At 37.0% G+C, this 21,018-nt stretch overlaps 1 protein-coding gene and 1 non-coding gene across 3 annotated transcripts; both read left to right on the top strand.

Annotated features, from left to right (window-relative positions):
* Positions 1-10,733: 10,733 nt before the first annotated feature.
* Positions 10,734-16,682, top strand: LOC131165556 (pentatricopeptide repeat-containing protein At2g39620). Of its 2 annotated transcripts, XM_058123475.1 has the most exons (4): positions 10,734-14,311; positions 14,435-14,493; positions 14,588-14,653; positions 16,261-16,682. In XM_058123475.1, the coding sequence occupies exon 1, from the start codon at positions 10,937-10,939 to the stop codon at positions 13,958-13,960; it is 3,024 nt and encodes a 1,007-aa protein (XP_057979458.1). In that variant the 5' UTR covers positions 10,734-10,936; the 3' UTR covers positions 13,961-14,311; positions 14,435-14,493; positions 14,588-14,653; positions 16,261-16,682. The 2 variants fall into 2 exon arrangements, with proteins under 2 accessions (XP_057979458.1, XP_057979457.1); XM_058123474.1 differs by lacking the exon at positions 16,261-16,682 and having other exon boundaries at positions 14,588-14,879.
* Positions 16,683-18,910: 2,228 nt separating this feature from the next.
* TRNAC-GCA (transfer RNA cysteine (anticodon GCA)) lies at positions 18,911-18,982 on the top strand. The gene has a single exon. It is a non-coding gene; the product is annotated as a tRNA-Cys (tRNA).
* The last annotated feature ends 2,036 nt before the right edge of the window (positions 18,983-21,018 follow it).

The following is a 21,018-nucleotide window of genomic DNA, read 5'->3' as shown; positions in this document are numbered from 1 at the left end:
GGTATGATATTTTTGAATAAAATGAACGGTGGAAAGCTTGTTTATTTATATGGATATGTTAGAATGTGGAAAATTGTGTGGCAGATGATTTAATTTGTATGGATTATTATATATCTCGATTTGGGATTTTGAAATACTGGAATTGTGGTGAAAAATATTGGAAATGCTTGTGAAAATACTAGAACTGATTATGAAATGCAGGGGTTTGAACAACGGCCAGTGGCCGGGTATTGTTTGATTAGCCAAGGGCCAGGATTATTATTTGAAGGCTGAGGGCCGAGTTTTATTTGATGGCTATATGCCAAATTGTATTTTTGGCCGGGGGCCGGGTTTTTGGAATAATAAGAAATATATGTGAAATGATGTTTTAAATGGTATTTTCTTTTATCTAAATTGCATGATATGCTTTAGGAACCCTGGGGACCAGTGCAGTGTGAGCACGGTATCGTTGCTAGAGATTGTTATGTGGCCATGTGCGCCCACACCTGTGCTGAGAGGTGTAGGGTGGCCTTATCCGATTTGCCTACGTGAGGAGAATGCACCCTTGGGTGAGGGCAATCGGACCAGCAGTTAGAGATGCGTGTACCCGTGGAGTATGTTAGCAGAGAGTATAGATGACTACTGTCTGGGTGGATCCCCCAGGACATTAGTCTAGCCTTCAGGCCGCACAACCCGTGCATAGGGATGTAAATGACGTGTTTGTCACAGGGAGTGTCTTATATGCATATCTGTTAATTTATGTGAATATGATTAATTAATAAGATAACTTTGAAAGCTTACTAAGAACGGTGAGTGCCCTGATAGCAGTAATGGTATTAGAGCATAGGGAAGCTACTTGTATGGGTGGGTAATCTTCCCTATCCTCGGCTAATTGTGTGTGTGAGTGTGAAATAAGAATGTTTTCATAAATGTGTTTAACTGCTTGGTGAACTGGTTATTTTCTGTACACTAAATGCAAACTGACCACACACTGACATTAACTTAGTCTTTCCCTTACTGAGTTGTGCCTCACCCCTACTTTACAAACTATCTTTTCAGGAAATCCTAGAGATCGAGTCTAGCGGGCTAGAGGAGCCGGGTTTGTGGTGTAAATTTATGTAGGTAGTGTGTAGATAGAGATTTTAATTTTGTTTAGTTTTATGGGATGTTGTTATATGAAAATGGATACTTTTGTGTATAAAGATAGTTAGAACTCTGGTAATGTAATTTGAGGATTTTATATTTTATTTCCGCTGCGTATGTGTGTTTTATATTTGATGAATAAGGTATCAGATACACTAACGTCACTAAAGTAGCACTCCGGGCCCACGTGGCGGGTCGGGGTCGTTACAATTATGTTGAAGTGTTGTTCTATGGTCTTTAGGTTTTAAGAACTCGGTTCGTTGTTTTGGAGCCGGGTAGTTCATATTTCTATATTAGGGAAAAAGGTAAGGGGATTTGTTTACATCAGTATTTTTAGAAAACTAAACTGTAAAAAAGTTAGCTTATGTTTATATGCATATATTGACTGTTTATTTGCAAAGTTTCATCAGGTAAAAATGTAGATTTTACGATTTTAGTAAAAATGAGGCTTTTGGCGTATGGTCTCCAAACTTTTCAAAACTTATTTATTTGTATAATTCTTAATGTAGGAGATGCTTGAACCCCTTATTTTCCATTTAAATGATATTTATCGAGTTATATGTTATATAGCGGATTTTTGACCAAACGAGTGTGACATATAATATAAAATGGAATATGTGAATCTGTTTAAATATGTATATGAACTATGGGAAAATATGGAAAATATGTCCCATTTTTGTTATATGAAAATATGGAAAATAGGTGCCGGTTATATACCGAGCTTTATATGTAAAAAGGGTTAAACCGAGAGGGTGTGTGTCGGTTTGTACCATAGTACGATTGAATAAGTTTGTGAAAATACTAGAACTATACAGGTGACTTGTGAATGTGAAACAAGTTAATTCGTGTTATCATAAATTGTATATATGATATTTATAACCGTAACTTGTTATTATCAGAGCCTTAAAAAGCTCACCGTTATATTAGAGCCTTGAGGCCATACGCCAAAACCCTAATTTTTACCAAAATCGTAAAACTGAAAAACCAACAATTCCACTTGGTGAAATTTACCAAATAAGTAGTCATATCATACATAATATCATAACCTACGGTTCTACTAGTTTAGATTTCAAAAATAACTGATGTAAACAAATCCTTACCTTTTTCCTGAAAAACGAACCCGAATGGCTCGAAATGGCAAAACTCTAGAACTTCTAATCGGTGCAAACACGTGTACTTACTTGACTAAGGGTGAGAGAGGCAACTGAGAAGCAAAGAAGAGCTCGGAAAGGCTTTTTGGTGAAAAAGTTTTGAAACCCTAAGAGAGAGAAGAGAGAGAATTTAGATTCTCTAAAAAAATGAGCTCAAACCTATTTATATGTGAGTAGGCCCAGAGAAAAATCGACATGTTGGGGTTCGATATCATTCTGGGGATGGATTGGTTATTCTCCAGTTATGCTGTGATTGACTGTCGTAGGAAGGTGGTAGTTTTCAGACCTCCTAGGGAGCAGGAGTACGAATTCGTGGGATCATGTGTGCGGTCAGCGCCACAGATTCTGTCGGCACTACAGGCAAGGAGGTTACTCTTGGACGGATGTCAGGGGTACCTAGCTTGTATAAAGGAATCGCTGCAAGATGAGTTAAGACTCGAGGACATTCGGGTGGTCAGCGAGTTTTCGGATGTGTTTTCGGATGATTTACCCGGTTTACCTCCGGATCGTGAGGTGGAGTTTGTGATAGAGTTACTGCCCGGTAAGGCATCGATCTCTAAAGCTCTGTACCGGATGGCTCCAGTAGAACTTCGAGAGTTGAAGGAGCAGTTATAGGAATTACTGAACAAGGGATTCATTCGACCTAGTGTTTCGCCCTGGGGAGCTCCAGTATTATTTGTGAAGAAGAAGGACGGGTCGATGCGGATGTGCATTGATTACCATGAGATTTATAAGGTGACTATAAAGAATCGCTATCCTTTACTTCGTATAGATGATCTTTTTGACCAGTTGCAGGGGACACGGGTCTTTTCGAAAATTGACTTGCGGTCAAGATATCATCAGGTGAGGGTTAGAGCAGAGGATGTAGCGAAGACAGCTTTCCTAACCAGATATGGCCACTACGAGTTCTTAGTCATGCCTTTTGGGTTGGCGAATGCTTCGGCGTTATTCATGGATATGATGAATAGGGTTTTCCATGAGTACCTGGATCGGTTCGTGGTGGTATTTATTGACGACGTTCTGTTATACTCAAGGAGTACAGAAGAGCATGTGGAACATTTAAGGTTAGTATTACAGATTCTGCGGGAGAAGAAGCTGTATGCTAAACTGAAGAAGTGTGAATTCTGGTTGAGTTCTTAGGCTATGTGGTTACTGGGGATGGAATATCAGTTGATCATAGTAAGATTGAAGCTGTGGTCGACTGGGTAAGGCCGAAGAATGTGCAGGAGGTTCAGAGTTTTATAGGATTGGCGGGTTACTATCGTCGGTTCGTAGAAGGTTTCTCTAAACTGTCTGGACCTTTGACACGATTGACCAGGAAGGGAGTATAGTTTGATTGGACCAGTGATTGCGAGCAGTGCTTTCAGGAGATGAAGCACCGGCTGATTACTGCTCCAATTGACCATTCCTTTGGGGGATGGTGGATTTGTGATTTATAGCGACGCGTTTCTGAAGGGTTTGGGATGTGTGCTTATGCAGCAGGGTAAGGTTGTGGTGTATGCATCTTGGCAACTGAAAGAGTATGAGAAGAACTACCCTACACATGATCTGGAATTGGCTGCTGTTGTGTATGCACTGAAAATCTGGCGACACTATCTGTACGGGGTGCAATGTGAGATCTTCACTGACCATAAGAGCCTCAGCTATTTCTTCATGCAGAAGGAGTCGAATATGAGACAGAGGTGTTGGCTACAGTTGATTAAAGACTACGATTGCATGATCAGTTATCACCCGGGGAAGGCTAATGTGGTAGCTGATGCGTAGAGTCGGAAGTCAGGGCCTACGGCTGTATCTGTGATTGTAACTCAGTGTCACATCAGATGGGATTTGGAGAGCTCAGGTATAGAGTTGGTGGGTGGTGATCATCAGGCTTATCTTGCTGATTTGGTGGTCCAACCAACCTTGTTTGAGCGTATAAAAGCTGCGAAAGCTAGTGATGCAGAGTTGGCAGAGGTTAGGGAGAAGGTACAGTAGGGACTGGCTATAGAGTTTAACATCTCTGAGAGAGGTGTGCCGAGGTTTGGGACTAGACTATATGTTCCGAACGATGATGAGATCAGAAGAACGATTCTAGAGGAAGCGCATCGTTCTATGTATACGGTACATCCTGGCAGTACGAAGATGTATTGGGACTTACGTGAGACCTTCTGGTGGTCTGATATGAAGAGGCAGATTACTCAATTCGTGGAGCAGTATCTGACGTGTCAGCAAGTGAAAGCTGAACATCAGAGGCCGGCAAGGCTGTTGCAGCCTTTGCCTACTCCGGTGTGGAAATGGGAGCATATTTCCATGGATTTTGTGATCGGATTGCCACCAGCGCTTCACGGGCAGAATGCTATTGGGTTATCGTAGATAGATTGACGAAATTTGCTCATTTCATACCGATGAAAGTTAGCTATCCTTTAAGTAGGCTAGCAGATTTGTATGTGCAGGAGATTGTGAGAATGCACGGAGTACTGGTGTCCATTGTGTCAGATCGAGATCCTAGGTTTACTTCTCGATTCTAGATGAGCTTGCAGGAGGCATTGGGGATGAAGCTTACTTTCAGTACAGCGTTCCACCCCCAGGCTGATGGACAATCGAAGAGGACGATTCAGATATTGGAAGATATGTTGCGAGTTTGTGTGTTAGACTTCGGTGGTTGCTGGATGCAGTTTATGCCACTTGTGGAGTTCGCTTATAATAACAACTTCCAGTCTAGTATCGGGATGACACCGTTTGAGGCTTTGTATGGTCGGAGGTGTCGATCTCCTTTGTATTGGGATGAGGTTGGTGAACGTTAGGTGTTAGGACTTGAACTTGTGTAGCAGGTGTCTGAGAAGGTGGGTTTGATTCAGGAGAGGATTAGATCAGCTCAGAGTCGGTAGAAGAGTTATGCAGATGTTCGCCGCCGTGATTTAGAGTTCAAAGTGGGAGGTAAGGTATTTCTGCGTATTGCTCCGATGAAAGAAGTGATGAGATTCGGCAGGAAGGGCAAGCTGAGCCCGAGGTATATTGGACCATTCGAGGTACTTGAGCGAGTGGGTCCAGTAGCCTACGGAGTTGCATTACCTCCAGCACTTTTGAGGGTCCACGATGTGTTTCACGTATCCATGTTGAGGAGGTACGTGTTGGATCCCTCACATGTTATTAGTTATGATGAGTTGGAAATTGGGGATACTTTAGCGTATGAAGAGATACCTGTTCAGGTTCTGGACCGTAAAGTTCAGAAGTTTCGTACCAGAGAGATACCGTTAGTGAAGGTATTGTGGTGAAACCACGAGGTTGAAGAAGCTTCTTGGGAACTGGAAACGGAAATACGCCGAAAATATCCACAGTTATTTTGAGCGCTTGTATATGATCCCACTATGTGTTGGGATAGGTGGTTAGTTGTCGGGAGTGTGAGTGTATTGTGAACTCTTGAGACCGTTGTATATGTAACCACGGTATTCCTCTGCCATAAGTGAGGGTATGTATGTGTATGATGGGACTGTGCTATGGTGATCGCCAGTTCGCTCTTGCACTCTTGAGTTGTGTCTGTGTGGGACTGTGCTGTGGTGATCGCTAGTTCACTCTTGAGTTGTGTCTATGTGTTTGATTGTATGTATGATTTTATGAATGAGAGATGGCAAATTTCGAGGACGAAATTTTTGTAAGGTGGGGAGATTGTAAGAACCCGAACCGTGATAATTGGATTTAAATATTGAGAGAGGGGCAAAAATTGGAATTTACCAGGCTTCGTCGACGAAGCCAGTTTTCATCGACGAAGTGTGTGCTTTTCTCGTCGAGGAAATTCAAAGCCTCGTCGACGAGAAAAAGCTGAGAGGTCTGGGAATTTGTAAATATCAGGATTCATCGACGAGGCCACCGATTGCTCGATGAAATCCCTGACTTTTCGTTAACAAAGACACCATTTCGTTGACGAAATTGGGCCAAGTTAAGGGCTATAAAAAGAAAATTTCATTTCTTCTTCATTAAGCAAACTTAATATCTCTCTCTCCCTCTCTCTCTAAACTCTCCCTACTCTCTCTCTCTCTTTCTCTCTCTCTCTCTCTCTCTATAAATTTCTTTGCCGATCATTACTAGAATCGGGAAACAAAAGCTACCACGAGGATCGTGGAAGGATTCTCTACAACTTCTATGGATCGGAATCTCGTTTCGGAGGTTTTCGAGTTTTGGAGAAAAATCGAGGTAAGGCTCGGTTTTCAATTCTGATCCGATAGTTTTGTAGGTATCAGTATTGTGAGTATTTTCTGTGCTGTGATTTGTAGGTTTTGGAACTCGATTCACTGTTTAGAAGCCTTGGAGTTCGGGTTTTGTTATACGGGGTTAAGGTAAGGGGAAACTGTGTTATATTGGTTATTTTTGAAATTGGACTCGGTGGAACTGTTGTCCACGGTCCTATGTATGTTTTGGTTGCTCATTTAGGGGGATCTAACGGGGAAAATTATGGGTTTTTCGTTATTGAAGTTTTGGGAAAAAGGGGGTGACGGGCTGAATCCCAGGTTTTGTTGAAAACCGAGTATATGTGTGATTTATACTGCGTGATTGGGATGGCCGTGCCTTGACTGTGTATAAATTGTATTTTTTTGGAAAACCAAGTTATAGATTACCAAATGAGTGTGGTTTGTTTGGTTATATGAGCATGCATGTGTGTGTGATTGCGGAATGGCTGATGGGATCGTAGTTCCAAAATGAGTCCAGGTATCGAGAGTGACCGGCTCTATATCCGAGGGCGTGTGTTTATCGCCTGCCACGTAGGTAAGAGTGACCGACTCTATATCCGAGGGCGTGAGCCTATTCCGGCAGATCAGGCCGAAGGGTGTGGATCCACCAGTTAGCGTCGGTACGATGCCATGGGAGTCGAGGACTAGCCATGTGCCGATGGCGCCGTGCTTCGTGGATGGCTACGGGCCAGCACTGGATTGTCGTGGACCGGCTTCGGTCTGATGGGTGTGACGACACCGGGTTACTGATCATGTGTGTGTATTGTGACGGGGCTGCGTATAAATGGCCACCATATATGTGCGTGAACGCACTGTGTAAACTAGTATTGGATTTGCATTAACTGCATGTATGTTGTGTCATGATAACACTCAAATGCCACACACCGATATAACCTATGTTCTTCCTTATTGAGAGGTGTCTTACCCCTACTGTATGTACATTTTTATAGGTCCTTCGAGTAACCAGAACTAGCGTCTTGGTGTAGGGAGCGTAGTGGCTGGTGTACTGCGTTAGCGCTTGGGTAAGTGCTAGGACTGTAGTTTGTTGGGTTGTCATTTTGAGATGTATTTGGGCACCCAGTTTGTATGTTTTGATAGAGCCATGTTCTGCTCTTGTATAGACTCTAGTATGGCACTGCATATGTGTATATAGAATGATTTTTTCCGCTACATATATGATTGTGTTTGGATGTGTTTAGGGTGCCTGGGAACCCCACGGGGTCGGACCCTCATCCATTGTACTGTATCTTTTGATGATTTGTATGATAAAGGGATAGGTTAGGTTACATTCTCACCCTTGGGTCCCATTTCGGGGTTCGGGGCATGACATCCCTGGTACCCACGGGTCTAGGTAGATTATGATATGCTAATCTGGGATTTGTGATTTTGATTTGATTTTATTTTTTAAATGTGGAAATTAAGCAGGTCGTCACAAGATTCACTTCCCATTCGTCTATTTCCATTTCGGCATAAAAATTATACATTCATATTTTTGTTTCTATAATTAATTTTAATTTATTTGATTAAATTCGATTAACCGAATTACCCAAAAATTTGGTCTGGTCTGGTTAGGTACAGTTCAGTTAAAGAGTTCAATTTGGTCGGTTCGGTTATAGGGTGGGATTAACCAAAAAATTCGGTTAGTTGACTGAATTGGCCAAACTGACCGATCGTACACCCCTACTTCAGCATTTGCAAGAGTTATGATACCATATTATATGTTACAAGCCCCCCTCCTCCCAACCCAAGGTTCTAAAAGAAGGTTAGAAATAAATCTAATTGAATAGGGAGGTACTGATGGGGATCAATAGGCCTCACCCATTTCCTTCGCCGATATGGTGACACGTGGAAGACCTCCAAATGTACTGTTTTGCAGGAACCTATGAATTGATGTGCAAATTTCTCTATCAAAACTTTCCCATATTAAAATGGGTTGAACACAAAGTTGTGGGAAATTTTGTTAGCTTTTTTTGATACCAAGATTGTCCTATTTGGAGTTCTCTAGTAGAATTTATGCCCTAAATACTAAAAGGTGTTCGCAACTAAAATTATCCATCAGCAATTCACTGATTTTACTGAGAATCTCGACTAGGGCGCGACCAGAACACCATGAGGTGCTACTAGGTCGCCTGCACTATGAAAAAATTCTCGAGAACTTCAACCAGGAGTGCGACTAGGAGCCTTGGGGCTGCAAACTAGTCGAAAATACTGTCGTCTGAATACCAACACAAACGAGCTCGAGTTCCAGATGGCCCTATACGGATTAAGCTTCTTTTTGACTTTATTTAATGTGTAATATTGCAACCAAGTTTGCAAGTATATGTGTAAGAGTCTAGTAAGTTGTGTGAGTTAATGTATTTGTAAGTTGTGAGCATTTAAGTCTTGTGTCTCCCATGCTTGTATGAGAAGTGTAAGTGAGTTTAGTGTCTTGTCTCTTTATACTAAGTTTATATATCTCCATTATAAGAGCTTTGATATTGAATATAAAAAAGGAATTTCCTTTATTGAAACTATTAAGCTTTGTTCCAATCCTTGAGATTGAGTGGCGAGAGGCTACGACGTTCTCCTCGGAGATTAGGTGGTGTGAGACCACTAGTTATCCAACACTTCTTCACCATCTCTTACCTTCTCACGCCATTTCATACACATACGACAACAACACTTTCATTATTCAAAGTTATTTCAAGGTTTTCTCTATTGTGATTCGGATTTGTGGTGAACAATAGTAAGTTATCCAGTGATTTTCCCACGATAAGATTGTTTTTAATCAACCCTTAAATTGCTTGAGAACAGTCAACTAAAGTCACCCAGAATTTTAAATTTTCAGCATTTATACACTTATTCACTTGAGACCAGCCAACTAAACTCATTTACACTTCTTATACAAGCATGGGAGACACAAGACTTAAATGCTCACAACTTACAAACACATTAACTCACCCAGAACTTTAAATTTTCAACATTTATACATAGACTTATATTTTTGAATGATTGAATAACATTTTCATAGCATAATACTTGATTCCTAGTAAAAGAACCTTTGAGATTGGATTACAAATCAAATTATTTACCTTTTCAAAATCCTTGGACATGTGAATTATAACATGATTTATTTTGTTTAAGTTTGGTTGGTTCAATTCTTAGTTTAAAGTGTTTCTCACGTATGTGTTGATTGAGGGTTGAAACCATAGGACTAGGCCATCCTACCTCGTCCTACATCAGGTGCAAGATATTCTCTCATAAAGGAGGTTTAAATTTTATAAACTTTCTTTCAAAATTATTAAAATGACACAAACCTCTCTCTTTTATAACATATTACTATCAAATAAAATTATGATAAAATAATTTTATTAATTAAATTTAAAATATTAATTTAAATCAATAAGTAGTCTTGTTATTAATGTATATTTATAACATGTGGTTATCACATTAATTTATGGTAAAAATAATATTAATAACTAAACTAAAAATTTTAGTTTATTTAATGGTAATTTAAATTTATAGAAAATAATATAATATTATTTATTAATTAACTATAATCTTGTTATTAATGCATATTTATAACATGAGATTATCACATTAATATATGTTAAAAATATTATTAATAACTAAATTAAAAATTTTAGCTTATTTAATGTTAATTTAAATTTATAGATGGTTCTTTTATTTATTCTAGAATTTAATTATATTTTATATGATTAATTTTTTAATTAATAATTTAGTTAATAATTATATTAATTGTTATTTTTAATTAAAATTTAAAGATTTTAATCAAGTAAAAATAATATAATATTATTTTTTGATTAACAATGAACTTGTTCTTAATTAATATTTATAAAAGATGATTATCATATTAATTTATGTTAGAATAATATTATTAATTAAATTAGTATTTTATATTTTAATATTAGTTTAAATTAATTAATGGTTTTTCTTCTTACTTTTAGAATTGAATTATGTTTCATTGATAACTAATATATATTATAATATATAATAAAATAAAATTATTTTTTATATATTTTTTAAATTATAGAATTATCACTAAATTTCTTATATTTGTAAAATTGACCTCATTTATGAATTGTGTCACTTATAAGTGATTAAAAAGTTATCTTAGATTATCTATCAAAATTTACTATAATTTTTAAAAAGATAATTTTATAAAAATACTCATTACAATAAGTATTTGGTATTAAAATATTTATTTTAAGCGAGAAGTACCATAAACAGGTCCAAACCGGCAAAAACTAGAAAAATGACAATTTTTTCTTTGGTTCTCCCCATCTTCCACTCTTCCCTCTATATCTCTTCAAGCAGACCGCTGCGGACGAACTAGTTTGGTGGCTTTGGTGGTTTGATGTTTCGTTACCGCCTTGCTACTTCCAAACAATATAGAGCAAAAGCATTAGTTGCTTATTAGGCATTAGGCAATAGGCATCCATGAAGCATCTCTAAACGATGATGACTACACTTGCACTGCGTAAACCTTTCCATTCTCTAGCACCAACAGTATCTGAAGTTCCTGTTTTGTTCTCCAGCACTCCCCGGCATTCCCCCTATTCTCACATTCGCCTCCTTCCTTCCTTCAAACACTTGAAATCTCTCCTTCAACTTCATGCCCGCTTAATTGTCTGCGGCTTCCGAAAAGACAATTTCACACTGACCCATCTCATAAATTCCTACTCTTCCTTCCGCAAATGCGACCTTGCTCGGTTTGTATTTGATTCTGCGCCAAATCCAGGTTTGATTGTGTGGAACTCCATGATCAGAGCTTACACTCGATCAAACAATCACAGAGAAGCTCTAGAACTATACCATTGCATGTTGGAAAACGGATTAGTGCCAGACAAGTATACGTTCACTTTTGTTTTGAAAGCTTGTACTGGATCTTTGGACTTGCAAGAGGGCATTCGTATTCACGGTGAAATAGCCCAGAAGGGACTGGGACGCGATGTGTTTATTGGGACTGGCCTTATTGATATGTTCTGTAAAACGGGTAATTTAAGGTGTGCGTGGGAGGTGTTTGAGAAAATGCCCAAAAAGGATGTTGTGGCTTGGAACGCAATTATTGCGGGCTTGTCTCAAAGTTTGGATCCTTATGAGGCTTTAGAAGTTTTTCGGAGTATGCAACTGGGTGGCATGCAGCCCAGTTCAGTGAGCTTGTTGAACTTGTTCCCAGCAGTTTGTAAATTATCGGATATTAAGTCGTGTAGGTCTATTCACGGGTATGTGGTTAGGAGGGTGGTTTCAAATTCTGTTGTAAATGGGATGATTGATATGTACTCTAAGTGTGGTCATGTAGATGTTGCTCGTCGGGTTTTTAATGGGATGGACAGCAGGGATGATATTTCATGGGGAACAATGATGGCAGGGTATGCACACAATGGACAGTTTTGTGAGGTTTTAGAGTTATTTTATCAGATAAAAAGAGAGAATTTGAAGATAAACAAGGTATCTGCAGTGAGTGCTGTTTTGGCTGCTGCAGAAACAAGAGATTTGGAGAAAGGCAAAGAGGTCCATGACTGTGCTATGCAACAAGGGATTGATTCAGATGTTTTGGTTGCTACGCCTATTGTGACCATGTATGCAAAATGCGGAGAATTAGAAAAATCCAAGCAACTGTTTGATGGGCTTGGGGAAAGAGATTTGGTTGCTTGGTCTGCATTGATAGCTGCTTTTGTCCAATCTGGGTTTCCTGAAGAAGCACTCTCTCTATTCCGCGATATGCAAAATGAAAATTTGAAACCAAATGGGGTTACTCTGGTGAGTGTCCTTTCAGCTTGTGCAGAACCATCTTCTCTGAAATTAGGTAAGAGCATACACTGCTATGCTGTTAAGGCTGATATTGATTCTGATGTATCAGCGGGAACAGCTCTAGTAACCATGTATGCTAAATGTGGGATTTTTAGTTTGGCACTGATCATATTCAATAGAATGCCACACACTGATGTTGTGACATGGAATGCTTTGATAAATGGGTATGCTCAGATTGGTGAGCCATACCATGCAATGGAGATGTTCCATAAATTGAGGTTGTCAGGGATGCACCTGGACCCAGGAACCATGGTGGGTGTGCTTCCAGCTTGTGCCCTCTTAGATGACCTAGAGCAAGGTGTTTACATTCATGGCCAAATTATAAAGAGTGGGTTTGAATCAGATTATCATGTAAAGAATGCTCTCATTGACATGTATGCCAAATGTGGAAGCCTCTCCTCTGCTGAGTTCTTGTTCAATGAAACTGGGTTCTCCAAAGATGAGGTGTCTTGGAATGTAATGATTGCAGGGTACATGCAGAATGGACATGCCAAGGAAGCTATATCCACTTTCCACCGAATGAAATCAGAGAATTTTCGGCCTAATTTAGTCACGCTTGTAAGTGTTCTCCCTGCAGCAGCATACTTGGCTGCCCTAAGAGAAGGTATGTCTATTCATGCATTCGTAGTTCAGAAGGGATTTCAATCTAATACACTTATTGGGAATAGTCTTATAGATATGTATGCCAAATGTGGACGCCTCGACTTCTCACAATTTTTTTTTGATGAAATGAATAATAAGGACAAAGTTTCATGGAATGCACTGCTTGCTGGGTATGCAATACATGGGTGTGGGGATCGTGCTATTGAGCTTTTCTCACTTATGCAAGAGAATAATGCTGAGTTTGATTCAGTATCCTTTCTCAGCATTTTGTCTGCTTGTAGACATGCAGGTTTAGTAGAGGAAGGAAGACAAATTTTTTATTTAATGCGTGAAAAGCATCATCTTGAGCCAGGTTTGGAACATTATGCTTGCATGGTGGATCTATTAGGCCGTGCTGGTCTCTTTGATGAGTCTTCAGGTTTTATCAGGAGAATGCCAATCGAACCAGATGCTGGAGTTTGGGGAGCCTTACTTGGTGCATGTAGAATGCATAATAATGTGAAGTTAGGGGAAGTTGCACTGGATAATCTTGTTAAACTTGAGCCTGGAAATCCAGCTCATTACATAGTTTTGTCAAGTATATATGAACAATCAGGTAGGTGGGGGGATGCAGGAAGTACAAGATCAAAGATGAATGAGACTGGATTGAAAAAAACTCCAGGATGTAGTTGGGTTGAGATTAAAAACAAAGTCCATCTTTTTCGAGTAGGTGACAAAAGCCACCCAGAATTTGAGAGCATGGGTCTATTGTGGAATAATTTACTCAAGAGGATGGAGCAAATGGGTTATGCACCTGACAGGAGCTGTGTGCTAAAAAATGTGGAGGAAGAAGATAAGGAATTGTTTCTCTACAGTCATAGTGAGAGGTTGGCAATAACTTTTGCTCTTCTTAATACAGAACCGAAGTCAATGATCCAGATAGTGAAGAATCTTCGTTTTTGTGCCGATTGTCATATAACTACTAAGTTCATTTCGAAGATCATGAACCGTAAGATCATTGTCAGAGATGCCACTCGTTTCCATCACTTTGAGGATGGTGTTTGCTCATGTAAAGATTACTGGTGACATTGATGAGAAGTGGGTGAGCTTGTATTCTACAATTTAGAAAGAAAAAAAATACAACACTTCTTCAAGGATTTGTTGTTTCCATCACGGTGGTCAAAACTCAGAAGGCTTCAAGAACTGGGATTCAGAAGTGGAGATGCTTAAACATCTGTTTGAATGAAGATTCTGGTTCTATAATCAAAAGGGGTTGGACCAGGCAAGTGACCTACTACATGTGTCATTGACACATATGCAGCAATGTTAATTCTCTGGGGCTAGCTAACAAGTGTTATGCTACCACAGTTAAGCTTCAGAAACCCTGAAGAGTTGATCAACATGAAGTTGGTTTTGCAGCTGTGTTTGAGAATCTAGGTCTTATTTTTTTGCATTTTTTTTCGTTCCAATCAGATTTATTGTTACTATTATTGTTTTTCTTTTCTTTTGTTTAACCTGGGAAACTAAATTATAGACTGTAAACTTTGGATTTGTGGACAGAAATAAGCTTGGTGCTGACTAGAGATATCCATATCATGGTGGCCACAAGCCAGTGGAAGGTTAAGTCTGGTGTTTTATTTATGTATTACACATAGCTTCAATTTGTTTTGATTTGTGAATTATTGAATAAGAATATACTATTTGTGTCATTAGGGTGAGAAGATTTCCCTAAGGATGAGAAGGTTCAATGGCTCTGAGTTTCAAGGCTAGCTTGAAATGGTATGCACATTATCTCTCGTCTATATTGTTACATGTATTCTCAAAAATTACTGTGTTTCTTCTGGGTATCTGCTAAGCGCATTGCCTCCTCCCCCCAACCCACCCACAGCACCCCAACCCTGGCTAGCAAGTTGTATCTATTGACTTAGAATTTGAGCAGTTGTTTTCAATGCCTTTCTATGCTCATTTGCACATTTTTATCAACAAATGGAGAAGAGTTTGTATACTGTCGCTGCTTGTTTGCATGTCTGCATAATTTTATGAGTTGAACTGTGGGGTGTCATTTTATATTGACATTTAAATATCTCCTGACTCCCCTCTCCATATCTTTTCTCTCTCTGGGTGGGGTTACAAAAATACACGGAACTATTCCTATAGGTATGTGTTGATGTCCACCTAGCATATCATGGCCCTGGCAGGACTGGGTTGAAGGATCTCCATGGAAGGAGGAAGAGGTGGTGCCAAGCGGGGCTTAAACACAAGCTCAAAGCCGCTTTATCGAAACTTATTTGCACCTTACTTAGGGTTTGAAACTAATACCAGTGGACATAATGATATCTTGCCCTTCCCAGGACCATCAGAAACTAATAACCCCATGGTATGATGCATGCACAATCATGTGTGGATATGCACTTCTTGCAGAAGTTGGCAAGCATAAAACTATAGAAAGGCAAATAAATGAAAAGAAAGGTATGTGAATACTAAAATTCAAATGAATGTTGCAACAAAATATGGTAGGAACTACAATAATGGAGTGTACAAAATGTTACTCAAGACTCGAGACTCTGGCACTGAAAATTAGTTTAGAACTAGAAAACAGCATCTTGAAAATGTTAATAAAATTATTGTTTAGGTCACAACCAGTGAGCTTTTGACTGTTACATGCTCCATTCTCACCAGCTTAATTATGAACTATGTGTTTCTGTGTTGCTGGACAATTTTCTTGACTTCTTCTTGTTGGAAATAAACAACAAATTCCCGAAACCTGTGAGAAACAAAATAGAGAAAATAACGCCAAAGAAAAATCAATCACACGCACAAGACAATATTTACGTGGTTCGGCAATTTTGCCTACGTCCATGGAGTTGCAGGGATTTCAATATTATCAGGAAGAAAACACAGAGAATGCGGCGATACAATGCTCTCCCTCTCGCTCTCTCGCAGGTACAACCACACAAACCCTAACCACCCGAAAGCAATCCTTTTATATGTTGCGCCTAGGGTTCCGTTCCGAATGGGCTCCAAAATACGGCCCAAGCCGCAGCGCTCATGGACTAAGCCTTAGGATAAAAACCTCTAATTAAATACGGGTTGGGTCGGCATCCAAATTAAAACACAACTAGGCTCCACAAAAGCCCAATACTTCTGACTTCATGTGTGATATTTCCATGCTCTCTCTCTCTCTCTCAAGCGCGCACACATACTTGATACTCCCATCCACCCACCACCCTAAGATGTCACGCTTTCTAGAATTACCTCTATTAAAACACATTGCATAGACATGGTTTTCATGTATTTGTTGGTTCTTCACTTCTCCCATTATCTTCCTGTTGCCTAATCATGGGCTTACCTTATAGCAAGCTGCTTATTGGTGATCTTGGTTCTAGGCTCCAGTATGTGCATAATCTACATATTCATATGCCATTTTTCTGGCATTGGCAATGGATAGACATACAAGACTACTCCGAATTTTGACAGATCTGTATGTTGTCTCATTGGTGAACGTTCAAGTAACTGAAGCTCATGTGATGATTGATGCCTGTTGTTTGCGTAGAGTTCAATTCATTTGTTTGTCGTTTCTGGAAACAATATGCAACCATGGAAGAAGTGCATTCATAACATCATTCAGAGTGGGAGGCTTTGCTAACTTCATTTAGTGGGGGAAATTTTGATTTTTTCAATAAGAGAATAGGCCCATGATTTCAGTGTACTACAGTAAATTTTGTATTACAATTTTTTCATAATTAAACGTAGTAGATGACAATGTATGCGTGTTGCTTTGAAGTTCAAAACTTTTTAAATTCGAATGGTAGAAGCGTGTGAAAGGGTTTGGAGTGGGAGATGGGTACTGTTCTGTAACCAAGTCCCTAGTCTTCTAATTGACCCCAAAAAAAAGTCGTTATTGGAGACTCCATTTTCTTTCCCTTGGCACCTCTTTTCTCAGCATCCAAACATAACATAAAGAAATTTAAATTCACTTGTTTCTTTTATAAATACTATTCAACAAAAGAAAATGCTTTATGCTTTGTGCGTTTACCCTAACATACTTTCGGGAGAATGAATTTCAAGACTTTGATTTTGATTTGAATGGATATGGATAAAATTTAATACAATTTTGTATAAATTTATACAAATTCAAATGTAAGTTCTATCCCAAATACAAGATTATTCGCTTGTCTTATTTGATAATTAGAGACAAATATTGAAAGACGATTACTAATGTTACATCACATGTAGTTAGTAGAATGAAATAAAAAAAATTAATTGATAAATTTTATTTTATTTTATTCTTATAGAGTATTTATATTGATTAGTCCCTTGAAAATTGCATCCATGCTAATACAATATTTGGTAGACATATATGGCAGTTATTTCTATAGGTTTGGCATATTGATGCATAAAAATCAGCAAAATAAGGCATTAGGGAGCATTTGATTCACAGTATTTTTAAGATTCTGAGAATATGATGTTCGATAGCATTTCATTCTCATGTTTGTTTGAGCATGGGTACTTGACGTGGTGGGAATGCTCAAATTCCTTGGAACAATAGGATTTTCATGAAAGTTTGACATCCTATTCTCACCTCTCACATGGTTCTTATGGGAATCCTACTTTTTGGACCAAATTGTCTTCACTATTTTGACTTTTGGATAACAATAATCACACCCTCTTATTATATTTAAAATGATAAATTATTTGTAAAATAAAATTAAAAATTTAAAGTAGTATTAATGTTAATTGTTTTTAATTAAATATATATACATTATTTTAAAACACTCTTAAAAGTGTAAATGCTTATGTTAATTAACATTTGACATTTGTAATTTATTAATTAAATAAAAGTAATATTGTTATTGTCTTATAAAAATTTAATATAATAGTTAATATTTACGCACTATATTGCCCTCAATTATTAAGTGTTAAATGTTCAAATATAATTATTGAAAATTTTAGAATATAGATTTAATTAAGTTTGTATTTTTAGTAGATTTTTGGGTTGAAAAGTATAATTATTTTTTACATGTTAATGGTGTTCATGTTAAAGATATAATGATCCTCTTAAAATACGTGCTAGAATTCTCTATATTGATCAAAACATTAACATCACAATTCTATGTGCATTTTTGAAAATCTTTTAAGGTAAAAAAAAAAATTCATATATTTTCCCATGAACCATACTGAACAAATTTAGTGTTTTTATTAATTTAGAGATCATTTGGTATCACTATCAAAAATTAGAGAAACAAAATTTAGAAACGAAAACCAAAAACCAAAAATAGAAATTTAAAACTAAAAACTAGCGACATGTTTGGTTAATATTTACAAAACTAATACAAATTAAAAGTTTAATTAAAAAATACTCATTTTCATCATTAAATCAAATAATATTATAAAATGTTATTGAAATAATAAAATTACAAATAATACACATTAAAAAATTACTATAATAAAAATAAAAATTTTATTACTATTTTAATTTAATTGTTCTCCTTTCAAATTTTACTTTACAATAAACATTTTATGACATGACAATTTAAAAATAGTAAAAGTATTTTGTAATTGAGTTTATTACTATTTTTGAAATTTATGTATATTTTTCTTTTAATTATATTTAAATGGATATGATCATTTAGATTTAATTTTAATTTAAAAGTGTATAAAATGAATAATTTAATGTAAAAAAATTATTTCCAAATATTAAAATTATTGGCTGCAGGTTGGCAAAATAATTAAAAATCATAAAATCTGATTTTCAATTTTTTAACAAATAGTTGAAAGCCGGCAACAAAAATAAAAAACAGATAACATAAACAAATATATCTTTATAATATATTTTTTTATTGTAAAGAAATAGAAATAGAAAATAGAAAATAGAAAATAGAAAATAGAAAACAACACTGGACCAATTAGGCCTTTAACATTAAGTCGTTCTAAAACCAACAAAAATGAACTTTCAGCAGTCTTGATAATTAGTTATCCAAAACAACCATAACTGATTAAATATTTCTAAAGAAATTTTAGAAGACAAGCATCAAAGGGTCCATAGCTCAGTGGTAGAGCATTTGACTGCAGATCAAGAGGTCACCGGTTCGAACCCAGTTGGGCCCTTTCTCCCTATTCGACTTCCTTTTTGTTAAAAACATTGGAATTCCTCTTACCACTTACCATGTTCTTCTTTTTTCTTCAGTTTTTCCGTTCTCGTGAAAACATTGGAAAGCCTCTAACCAGTTTTCCCTTCAGCCTTCAAGTTTAATTTTTCATCTTCTCAGTATCATTCCCCATTACCCAGAAAAAAAAAAAAAGGAAATTTATTTTCCTTCAAATCTCTCAGCAGTTAGAAAGAGCGCTGCCGATTTTTCTTTTAAAATTGGTTTGTAATTTATGGGGGGATCCAATAGTTGAAAATTCAAAAGAGAAACTAGTAAGTAGTAAGAAGACATCTCAAATTTTCAGCTGTTTGGAAATCACAAGGGAAGATAGTGTGAAAAGAAAGAAATTTATCATCCTTCAAATCTCTTAGCAGTTAGGAAGAGCGCTACCGATTTTGTTTAAAATTGGTTTGTAATTTTAAAATTACAATAGTTGAAGATTCAAAAGAGAAACTAGTAAGAAGTCATCATCAAATTTTCAGCAGTTGGGAAATCACAAGGGAAGATAGTGTGAAAATGGATGTGAGGTTTGTTCGTTCCACTCCCACAGTAGAAGAAGAGGGTTCGGAAGCTGAGCTATGAAAGTTGAGGATAGCGAAGAAGGCGAGGTTCTTGCCTGGATGGGCCTATCACTGGACCCTTCATTCTTTTCGCTCCCAAACCCAAACTGTGGCATCCTACCCCATGATCCCATAGGAACCACCTTACGGAGCTATCCTCAAAATTTTCACTCTACAATGGCAGCTTAGATTCTAAATTTTAAATTTAATTAGATAAAATATAATCCAAAATTATGTTGAGTTTCCATATAAATTTAAATTTAAGATTCAAAATTTATACTCTAAAAAATTTCCTCAATCTCCAACTTAATCCAAATCTTCTCCGTCCAGGATTTCAAGCCCTAGCATCCCATTTGGGTAGCTCGCTAATGAACCGTAAGGACTAAGCTTGCATTCGGCATTCGTTACATTTAGGAGCAGTTGTCGCCTGACAATTCCCCAAAATTGGATGGAAGAGTCATGATTCTTATTTGACTCGCAAGCCAATTGCGCATCAAATGCTGAAAAGAACTAAGGACAATGTCCCACTTAATATAAGTGGATCTGCCGGTGAAGTAACTAGTACTTGATCAAAGGTGGAAAGTGTATGTCATAACTTATAATGGTAAAGACCTGTGTCTAGGGTGAGCATTAGATCGATGCGGCTATTTCAGTTAATTAATCAAATTAATTAAAATAATTTTATTAGTCAAATAAAACCAAAATTTTATCTTGATCGTAATTCAAATCGATCCAACCAAATTTCGGTTAAATCAGTTAATCGATTTTAACCGATTTAATATTTTAATATATTTAAAATGTATATAATATATATAATTTTAGTATATATATATAATTATTAATTATTAATTTATACTATTCGATTAATTCAACTAACCGAATACATTAAACTCAAAAATCAAATCGAAAATTCAAAAAATCGAAAATCAAAATTGAAAGAAAGTGAAAACTAAACCGAATAGACCAAATTTATTCGGTTAGTTCAGTTAATTCGATTTTAACCGAATTATGCTCACCCCTACCTATGTCCACATGACCCCTTTCCAACCTTAGTATGAAAATCTAAGCACTAAACGCTCATATTTTTGAAAATATTTTTTTTATTTAAAATGACTTTATTATTTGAAAATATGCCATGGTCAAGATGTGCTTAAATTGCTTTTAATATATATATATATATATTCTAAGGATGAGACAAAGGAAAAAGCTGTGTCACAAGAAGCCCTCGTGATAGTATCGAAGAAGGTGAAATGAAGTAGGATCCAAGTGTTGCATTCATTTTACTGCTGTCATATAGGCTCATGATAGTCACAGATCATATATACAATAACATTATAAGAGACAAAAAAAATGACTTGCTATGTAGAAGTTACAAATCTTGATTTTGAGGGCTTTAAGACTAATAAAAAATTTAGATTAATATGTGAAATTAAAT

This window comes from Malania oleifera, chromosome 10 (genome assembly GCF_029873635.1).
Source record: "Malania oleifera isolate guangnan ecotype guangnan chromosome 10, ASM2987363v1, whole genome shotgun sequence".
Lineage (NCBI taxonomy): Eukaryota > Viridiplantae > Streptophyta > Magnoliopsida > Santalales > Ximeniaceae > Malania > Malania oleifera.
This window is presented reverse-complemented; position numbering and strand designations above follow the sequence as displayed.